The sequence below is a fragment of the Thermobia domestica genome, chromosome 1 (assembly GCF_964235325.1).
Source record: "Thermobia domestica chromosome 1, izTheDome1.hap1.1, whole genome shotgun sequence".
Taxonomy (NCBI): domain Eukaryota; kingdom Metazoa; phylum Arthropoda; class Insecta; order Zygentoma; family Lepismatidae; genus Thermobia; species Thermobia domestica.
Window position 1 is genome coordinate 306421945 of NC_137454.1, and position 11306 is coordinate 306433250.

General features: G+C 31.5%; 1 protein-coding gene across 5 annotated transcripts in view; it reads right to left on the reverse strand.

The window, feature by feature from the left end:
* LOC145661863 (uncharacterized) overlaps positions 1–10865 on the reverse strand; it is a 269229-nt gene extending 258364 nt beyond the window's left edge. For all 5 annotated transcript variants that reach the window (XR_014126908.1, XR_014126907.1, XM_081727209.1 and 2 more), the window contains exons 1-2: positions 10592–10865; positions 8878–9029 (exon numbers count right to left, since the gene is read on the reverse strand). Coding sequence is in view for 3 of the 5 variants with exons in the window: in XM_081727209.1 (XP_081583335.1) it covers positions 8878–9016 (139 nt within the window). In the remaining 2 variants the exon portion in view is untranslated. The remainder of the gene's footprint in view (positions 1–8877; positions 9030–10591) is intronic.
* Positions 10866–11306: the final 441 nt, after the last annotated feature.

Here is an 11306-nt window from a genome sequence, read left to right on the forward strand (position 1 = left end):
TCATATGTAACGGAGTTGAAAGTTATCGATGCTGAATGCCTAGAAATATAATCCCAACTTCTAATGGAACTATTCTTACAGTTTCTAAGCAACTAATGCCTTCAAATTCACTGGTTTTTCTAGACCAAAGCTATCGCCTCCCTAAATGTAAACCTGAGACTTGAGAACGGGTACCTTGAGACTGACATGCAAATCGAACTAACTAATAATATAACACACATATTTTAAGAGTTATCACTATATCAAAGGTTTTCTGCTCTATGTCCTTGCAAAAATAAAGAGAAATATAAAATAAAAACAAGGAAACAACTTACTGTCATCATTAGGCTTCGGATTTTTAGGTACCAAAAAATTCAAATTAGGATTTTAAAAAGTGCATTTTAGGATTTTATAGGTTTTTAAAAACACGGTTTAGGATTTTTAGCGTTATATTACTGAAAACGGAATATTTCTACACTTTAAACACTTTGTTAGCTATTTCATACTTAAATGGTAACCTTAATTTAGTAAGCTTTATGCTAACCAGTCTTCTGCGTAATAAAAAAATAAAATAAAACTCTTCTTACCTTGGACTTTTTTTGATAGCTGAAATATAGTTTAACATATGTATGGCCCGTCGTACTATAGTAGTAGTAGTTTTTGTCAGTTTTCTTATATTTGAAATTTTATACAACACCACAAATATCACTTCACTTTTTTAACGATACACTGAGGAAATACGAATGTTCAAATATTGTTTTTGCGGCACTTTTCATGTTTTCTATAACTCAAAAAGTGGTCACTTCACTCTCTGTAATGGCACTGAACAACAAAATATTTGGCAAGATTTTCTGTTGTGAACTTTTTCCTGTCATCTGACAAAATTCTCTTGAATGCAGAAAATCTGCGTTCCACATCACACGATGTAAGAGGTGCATACTTCATACTGGCTAATTCCTCGGGATTCCATAGCAAATTTTCTTGGACATTGTCTCCACGAAGAATTTGGCCCACTAGTTGTATCTGTGTGAAATCAGGACTGCGTTTCAAAACCGCCTCCAACTTGTCCGCAATTTTTGTTCCAACTTCTTGAAGAATTTGAAGAGCTTCTGTTAGTGGAAGAGACTTCTTCTCCAATTCAGTGATGCTTGAGGCAGATGAGAAAAGTTGGCTTTAATGTAACTTAGTTGTTGTACAGCAAACTGTGACTTCAGTGTTTTTTTTTTTTTTTTTTTTTTGCAGACGTGATTGAAGCGGCTTCAATGCTGTGGTAGCAGTGGTTTGTTTGGAAGCATATCCTTGAAGGTAGCCACTCTGTTAGGAGCTTTCAAGAAAACCTTCTTTACAGATGAAATTATGTCGTTGACGATTGACTACGTGTTTGAAAGTATTTTTCAAGTTAAAAATAACTATAAAGAATCATTTAGGACGTTATAGGTTCTAAAAGCTAATTTAGGATTTTTTAGGTCCTAACCCCCCAATTAGGACATTTTAGGTCCTATAAAACTAATATAGTTCTACTTATAGCAACTTGAAATGTATAGAAAACACGATTTTTTTGCATTCACTGTACAGGAATAAAATAGGTTCGAACCTAAGAATCCGGAGCCTAGTCATCATACTCAATTCTGAATTTCCTTACTGGGTATCATTTCTCAGAAAGAGATCGAAAGACACTCAATTACTATTTGCAAAATGCACTCCAGATTTTAATATCCTATAATATCTCTGCTCCACTTCGCTCCTATATATCCATTTATATTTTTATGATTACCTTAGATTGTTTTTATTTTTATCATTATTTCTTATAATTTCTTTTTATGTATTTTTCTTATTTCTATTATATTTATATACACATAGTAAGTACTGGAAAGGGAACAATTTCAACAGAAAACATTGATTGATTTGTGCGAAGTCCATTCTACCAGCTAGCGGTGTGGAGTATTATATACACAGACTTCTACAGGTAACATGTAGTCTCACATACAAGAGACGATCAGCATATATCTATAATAGATTGGACAATAGTCTCATGTTATTCAAGTCTAAGCGGTCAGGTTCTATTATAATATTGTCCAATATCCATGCGCCATTATCTGATGAGATATGACCTACACATTGTTGGGATGTAGTATAGGCAGAAAGTTACATGAATTAGTACACATGCCGTTATGTAGCTGTTGTCAGAAAAATAATATGTGTATTATTTTAGATGAAACATAATCGCTAGATAGGAAGAAGTAATTAATGTATGTATGATTTGATATTGTTTAATATATATTAGTTACGGGCAGTAGCGATTGTATATCCTGTAGCTACTACTGGGATAGTTCATATGAAGGGTGTATACCAATAAGAGGTATAGAAATAAAAGCATTTCTGTAAATGTATGTTGTTGGTTTGGACAATACTAATACAGTAGACACAATTGGTGTGTGTATATTCTTTTAATAAGAATATAGAATCTACACACATGTTGAATCTAAAAGAATGGATTATAAAATCCGAAGGTATTATTCTTTTCAGTTCTACTTTCTTTTCTCTGAACTGATTAAGACATTCAAAATTTTGCTGTCCGTAATGTTGATTCAATCTTTGTTGTTCGAAATGATATTAGCTACGACAGTTAAAAAAGTATTGCCATTATGCTTTTTGAAAAAAATAAATTATAGATAAATAGATAGTGTTATGAACTGAAAATTAGAACTTTACATTGTTAATATTTTCAACTCGTTCTCCATTCTTACGTTATTTTGACACAGAAAAATTAAACAATAACATTGTTTTGTGATTGACAATGATGTTATGGTAATAATTTTACGCTATACTTTTTCCTAGCGTCGTCGAAATATCATTATTACAATATTTTAGTCGAATCGGTAAAATTAAATTCAGAAGGTTCTAAGTTTAAAATACTTCTTACTGCCAATTTTGGTAACGATTGCGGATGGAACCCATTTGTAATTTCACTGAAAATAAAAATCTTCCTCCGACTATTAAAAATAAATAAATAAAAACTGTTATTTCATCTGATAGTTCCAGACGTATTCGTAAGTAGAAAAGCTAAAAGAGGTTGGATGTAAAGGATAAATAGGTAATTGGGTGTATATACATAGGGTGTATTGTGTATCTAAGCTGTGTTTGTGAATTGCGAACATATCATACAAATTAAAGTGGAGTGGTAAAATATTGCCAAATTCTATAGTTTGCTCGGTGTGAATTTTGTACTCTTTCTGCTTCAATAAAATGTTTAATAATAAAAGAAAAATCTCAGTTTTTATTTAAAATGTTGCGCTCTTCATTCTAGCTGTAGAACTACGTATAACTTTAATAAAAATCAAATGACCAAAGCAAACACATGTGGCTAAAATAGCATTACCTTCTTCAGACACATTATGAAAACATAAAACTAAGGTAACAGTGAATAAGCTAAACAAAAACAAACAAACAAACAAACAAAAAAAAGTAACCTTACAATCAATAATATTCTTTCTTTCATTTCAAGATTTTTTTAAAAATCATTTTCTATAGTTTATGAGGTGTCACCTTACTTTGTACTCTCATAATGTGTTAGATGAAAGCAACGACTATTCCAGAAACTGCAACACACATTAGATCAAACGTTTACTCAAACAGAACGTGACTTCAAGTACCTTGCTCAAATAATGTGCTAAGAACTTGTAAGTAGTACATCCTCATTACTCATTCATTCATCCACAATAAAAAGGAAAAAAAAAAAAAATGAAAACTGAAAACTGAAGAAATAAAACAATATAAATAAATTTTAAAATTGAAAAGTCACTTTTATACAACTATTCACTTTAAATTATCTTATGTTTCACGCACCACTTGAATTTCTAACAGGTATTCAACTCTTACACTATATTGGCTATCGGATACTTCAGTTGTAGAGATCACTCTTTTTCCTTGCTATTTCGCTATATGATCGTGACTTAATAGAACTATAGAGTATAACAATTGAATAAAATGTATTAACCTCAGTAACCGTTTGAAATTGATATTACATTAGATCGTTTCCATACTTGCTGGTATCTTCATCGGTGCTACATCGTCTAGTTAAATTAGCTTCCTTAAAAATATCTGTATAAAATGAGATAATCCTAGAAGAGTTATAACCAATTAAAACTGCCTGTTTCAACCATCTGGCCCGTTAATTTCTTGTTCATGTTTTGTCATTCCATTATACATCTGCACCTTGTAATAATTCTATTTCATTTATAATCTGTGTATTTGTTTATTGTTGTGTGCCGAGTTATTCTTGTTTGATATTAATAGTTTATGTTCTAAACTCTTATATGTTCAACATGTTACTGATAAGTAAGTGTACCAAAATAGACGAATTCAATGTTCGCTTTGATATTTCATTGTGCTGTGAATTGCAAACTCTCTGTCTTTATTTGAAATACAATGGAAATTTTAATGAAGAAAAAGCAATAAAACAATTTAAACAGAAAGTGTAAAATATTGGATTTTAAACAATTGACAAGAAAGTCGACGTTTACCAAGATTTAAGGTAATTTACATATCCTTTTATTATAACTATCCAGGTAAATTTGTAATTTTGAGTGCATTATATTTTGAAACCGTGTCTTTCTAAACCAAAATCTTTCGTCTGTCAGTTTCTTGATGATATTCTATTGTAACGTTGTCAATATATTTGCTATAGCAGTGGCTGCCAACCTTCTTTTTTCTGGCGTCCTCCCTTCGTGAACCCTTACATACTTCACGCCCTCTTTCTCCTTGCCGCTTGTTGGTCTTATCCATTCTGCGATTTCAGATGCAACATTGAATTCTCAAATCCACTATAATAATAATAATAATAATAATAATAATAATAATAATAATAATAATAATAATAATAATAATAATAATAATGGAAGTTTCACGAGTAATGCCAGCCCATTCTCCAATCGAGAATTGATTAGCCAATGAAAACGCAGAATCAAGTCCGAAATAATTTAAAGATACCCCAAAATGGCTGCTATATTAGTACTCGCGCAGTTTCCATTTACTCCAACTTATGTAGTATTGATATTGACACGAATCTTTATTCCGTACCAGTTTGCGTCAACCCAAAGTAAAATTTCTGGTTTTGTTTCCAATAACATTGTAATTATAGTTACTTGTTTTGTACACGATTTGACGAAAATGGCGTCATTTTAGTCTTGAATTCAATAGTTTCGTTCAAGAGATTTCGTTTCGATCCTATTCTAAACAATCCAATTCAAGAGCGTTCAATAGGCAATTGGCGCCCGAGTTCACTGTAGAAAAAGACAATAATAAACAAAAACAAATATCTATGCTAGAAGATAATGCGAGTAATCTGGCTGATGTATGTACCACGACTCATTTCCCTGCAGTGCTTGTATTCTCATAGTTGTTGTTAAAATTATGAATTCAATGATAACTGTAAATATTAATTTGAGAATTTACTATACATAAACATCGGCTAGGATTGTCAAGAAAGTCAGATGCAGATGTGAGCGGTGAGCACAACAGGTAGAAAATATTTATTTTGATGATCCACGCCGGGTTAAAATTTACAGAAGGGCTGCAGAGATCTCTTGATTAAAACAAAGTCTTTGATACCATAGCATAAATAATATCAAAAGACACTCATTGCTTAGTGGTATGGATTCACAATTTTTGGAAACGGTTCGAGAAATTTTTCTTGGTTGTCATTCTGTTATCCATACGCAAGAACAAAATAAAAAAAAATCGAACTAAAAGGAGCGATTTTAAATAGCTGAAACTGTAACACAAATATATAATCTTAAAAATATGTATACTGCTTTGGTCAGTTGGAGTTTAATTAGCAAAGTTCTATCAAATATAACTTAATGGCACAATAAGGATAAATTTTACTGACTTAAAAAGTGTTCCTGAATAAGGGAAAGTTTATTATACGCCCTGTAACTAAGTTACAAGAAGTCTGCGTCCCATCTGAATGGTGCATTCACCGAGTCAACGTTTGGAATATCAAATTTTAGTAGGTAAAGGAAAAGTATGTAACAAACTACGTACAGTTCTCCGTGGCTGAGTGGATAAAGTCATGGATCCATAACTAAAAGGTTCGTGGTTCGAAACCCGACACGGAAGCTAAAAATTTTTTTTAAAAAAATCTTAATTCTCCAGATCTTAGGATCTTTCTCTCCCTTCGTAATCATCTGGTACTCTAAAAAGAATTCTCCATCTTAATTCAATAACTGCCTAATGTGATCCTCGCACTTCGGAACCTTTCCTTCTTCTGTTTCACAAAGTCACAATTTTCATCATAATACGGATGCTGTCCGATCATTTCTTCTACAATTCTAAATTTGTATAAGTAAATCATTCCTTTCTGTCTCCATATTTGAATCTCTCTCTCTCTCAATGTCGTCCATGAACCGTTATGTCTTGGGATCAAACTTTCGACTCTTTGAAACCAAATGTAAGCGCTCTAGCAATGTGCTATCGTAACTATATAGGTTTGTTATTAAAAGCAGCATCATTTTAGATTTTGCCCGGATCTGGGGGGGATAGGCGGAGATTCTCCACCGACATAATAGTTTCATTTTTTATTAGTAAAAAAATGAAATGAAATAAGTTTTCCGTCCCACGATTATGCGGGGAGGATAAAGGAGACGGTGACGATAAGCAATGAAGGAAATGGTGGAATGAAAAAGTGGGAGGAAACGGGAGAACCCACGCTCACGGTATTTGTCCACCACAAAGTTTACTTGGTGCGAGCTGGGATCGAACTTTTCTTTATTATATTACTACACATTTGATCAAATAACATGTATTTCTCAAGCTCAAGGGAAGGGGCAATTATACCCTTCTGTCCTGCCCAAATGACGCCAACTGGAATATTTGCTTGCAATTACTGACAAGAAATGAATAATACTCATTTTTGTCAGTAGTTGTTATAGTTCTGCGCCCGCATTACTGACTTTGGGAAGCACAAAACCTACTGCCATGATTAACAATTTCCATAGACTGCACAAGGAGCATCTTCCTAGGTTGATGTTATATGCAGCCTTTGAAGAAGGGAAAGAATACAAATAAGGGTGTTTTTGAAGCTATGGGAACATTTTGACGTTTTGTTCTATTCAGCCTCTAGAAAGGCATTTCAGAACAAACGAATGAAAGAGACGATTTTACAGCGATAAACCTTGTAAACTGGTTTCTGTTTTTTTCCGTCTGAATGGAAAGAGTATATTACGTCACACAGCGCTTTAGACAAGGAGAGATGGAGGAAGGGAAGTGAGTTGGGTTGAATACCGGAAATATTAGTCGATGAGAAGTGTATTTTGGAATGCATAAGCACACGGCGCAAGAGGTTGTTCCTAAGTTGGACTTAAAGTTTTTATAACATTTTCTATGCTTCGAACTGTACCAAGGCCTATTTGACCTTATTTATTTCAGGAAGAATGCGTTAAAAAAAGAAGAAAAGTAAATCTGAATCTAGATCTTTAAAAAATATACGAACACCAATGTCTTAATTCTTTATAACAATGTTTTCACCCATACAATTCAAGTATCAAAAGTTTTCGTCTTAAAAACGTGTCCATCGAAGATCTTCCTTACCTGCCTTACTTTTCAATCTAGTGTCTGAGTGACTTTATCGTATGTCATGGCTTAAAACATCACTTGAGGAGATACACTTTCCTCAATGCGAGGAATTGAAACTATCTGAAAAGATTCCTGAATGGGCAGAATAAAAATCTATGTTTGAACCTGCATTTGGAGTTATGCAAGGGCTATACCAAATATATTGAAAATAATAGCTGCTATATTTAAAGATAAATGTTTCTTTTCTATTACCATATGGCCAGAATGTTATGGACTACCTTCTCATATATATATTCAATACAACTTTCGATTCTTTCGTTAACCTCGAAATACTTTCCAAAATGCACTCTGGTTAAATACTATTTGGGTATATGCTGCCATTAACTGTCTCTAAACGTTTTCTTCGTATTTGAAAAATCACCAATAGAGTTATTATTATTATCATTATTATTATTATTATTATTATTATTATTATTATTATTATTATTATTATTATTATTATTATTATTATTATTATTATTATTATTATTATTATTATTATTATTACTTCCAATATTAGAATTTCTCCCTGTTACAACTCCCTTGAATAAGGATGTTTTCTTCCAACTTTCTTCATAAGTTTTATATTTCCCATTCTGGAAATATTAGTTTTATTGCTGATTTACCCATAGTCTTAAGATTCTTTCTTGTCAACTTTCGAAATGATACTTTTCTTTGCTGATACTTGTACTCATAGAATAAGATCCTAATAATGGTGTATGTAAATTTGTCCGGAAAAACTCGCCCACATCAGTAAACTACCTCTTCTGGCTTTTTTTTTTCAAGAGAAATTACTTATGATATATTGTAGGGTTTCAGATGAAATAGTAGTTTATTATATATAAATAAAGTAGTTACAGCTGTATTCAGAGAATATCAACTTTCGAATTTCACCCTTGAGTAAAGTACCCTTATTTTGAGGAACACGAAGAAAATTCAAAAAAATATCTTGGAAAATCTAGTAAAGCTCTAAGTTTAAAACTTTGTCCCGATACTTTTACCGGTATGATTTCTAGGTATCTATATCCACATGTAAATCCGTTATAATCTCGATTTCTTTTTTGTAAATTTCACGATCACTACACTTTTCTCACTTCTGTTGTTTATCGAAAGTAAAACTGTAGTGAAGTAAAAAGATAAAACTGTGTTGCTCGAACAGTTTAATATGAAACAAAACTTGGTTTAGTATTTACAATGATTTATCTAAAGATTATTTTTATTGAAGATGAAATTTAAATCCTAACTAAATGGTAAATGCACAAGTTACTTTATAATTAAAAATACCTGTTCGCAACAGCTGAGTTTTCAAGTCTTCCAGTGGCTGACGAAGAAACCTCATCCAATGGGCACGATGTTCAGCTCTGCGCTGAGCCAGAATTTCTTCTCTCCTTTGTTCTTCTTCTCTCTCTAACATTTCCTTCATTTTCTCGATTTTCCTAAAATAGTAATTATGTCGTTATGTTATCAGTTAGCACATAATAAATTTAACTAATAAACATAATCACCATTATCCTTAAATGTATATTTTAATTTATTACATTTGCTTTATCACATATAAAGGATACTCGAATAAAACTCAACTACTTAGTGATAACTAAATTTAATTGATTAATTTTCTAATTAATATACCTCCTCATATTGATGCGCTTTCAATAATTGTGCATAATATTTTGCGTTTTGGTGACTACATTTGTACAATTGGTGTAATGACTGCGGCATTAGTATGTAACCAGATCAAATAGAGTACAAGTTGAACAGCTTTTTATGTATATTTTCTTCTAAGACCAACTTTATATATATATATAACATTACCTCTGTATAATGGTGTAGGTATCATATTGACTAACTAATAATTACAAATTTAGCACATTTATCCTCTACAGTTGTTTGACGGAAAAATATTCATTCTTACAAATATTACCCAATATTCATGGACTTTTGTATAATTGCATGGTTATATTAAATAATTATGCAACTAACAGCTTTCTTACTTTTTCCCCGATATTTCTTTTTTTCCTAGATTTTCTTCTGTTATAGGAGATTGAATTTATTCTGGATAATTGCACGTTCGTATTGAATAACAATAAAATGAGCTGACTTTAGTTTGTACATGACTGTGAAAGAAATCGAACGTGCTACGACATCGTGTACGTGTTACAGGACAAACCAACAAAAATAATGCTTAACTAGTATCTTCTAGCTTCTGAAGTCACTGTTCGTGAACATGATCCTAGAATGGACCAAAATATAGAAGAATGGGTTTCTAGACAAAATCCAATAGCTGCGCGTGCAAGGTGAGTGAAATTTTTATTGCATATGTACCAAGAGCATCAACTAGTAACTAGAAATGTAGAATAATTTTTGTTCACTACTTCAGGGTAGCTTTTTCACATTTGAGTGGTATAATTGATGAGGTACTAAGGAAACGCAATGGCTACTTTCGGAGAGAATCTAAGAAAAAGAAGGAAAGAGAGAAAAAAATAGCAAATCCATCAACGAATCTTTTAAAAGAGCAGACACTTCACTACTGTCTTCTATTTAACTCATAAAATCATTCTATTCTTCTATTTAACCATTTGTAAGAAAAATGGATACAAAATTAGTTAGTACATGTACGAGAAATTTCCCTAAATGCCAGTAAAATATGGAGTAACAAAAATAGTTTTAAAAAATATAGAGAAGCACACTTTAATGACTTAAGCAAAGCCAAACATTTACTTACACTTTATAAGCTGGAGAACATAGTCTAAAACACGATTTTCCAAGATATATATATTAATGAAATTAGTAACTGTTTCTCTTTCTATTTTTGAACCACTCAACTCAATATTTTTATTTCTATGTTAATATATCTAATGTAAATTGTCTTTATTAAAATAAATTTTACTAAATCTTTTAATAAATATAGCAATATTATTCCTTTTGTAAATCTTCTGAAAGGAGCTATAGAAAGCAACAAATAAATGTAATTTTATTTAAAAATGTCGAAGATACATACCGACAGCGACGTCTTGTCTCTTTTGATAACGCACGAGATCTATCTCCAGGATGCAGTGATCGAGAACGCTGTCGTGATGTGCGGACCTCACTTTGGGAATCAACTGACTGTGCACGAGTGCTGAAACAGATTAAATTATATTTTTAAAAAAAAGATATAATGGATGAAATCTCAGGTCTCATATATTAATCCAACAATAAGTGCAACATCCAACTATTTATCTTTTCTTTCAATAATACAAAGAATTTCAGATCTAGATACAGTTAAATGTGTGTGAGAAATATTTTTGATACTAAGAAATTTAGTATATCTTTCTTTATTTTCCTTGCTTTATGAATTTCTTCCATTATATTCCTTGCACAGTACTTTATTATATAGAAAGGTAGTTAAAGAATTTCGGCTTTCTCATTGTTTCTTATTCTGTTAGTGAATAGCTCAATTAAAGAATGTACATAGAGAGAAGATAATTATTTAAATTTGTTGTACACGAAGATAGTGTTAATCATTATGTAGTAATATTGCATATTTATACTATGTAGCAAAACTACTGATTATGTTTTTAGATTGTGAATATGTGATATATCCTAACCATACAGGAAATGTGTATCTTTGTATTCAATGTATAAAAAAGGATGAAAATACAACATATCATTTAATTTGAATTTCATATTCTTGGACCAGGATTTTCATTACCGTATCCTACTGTTTCAATGCC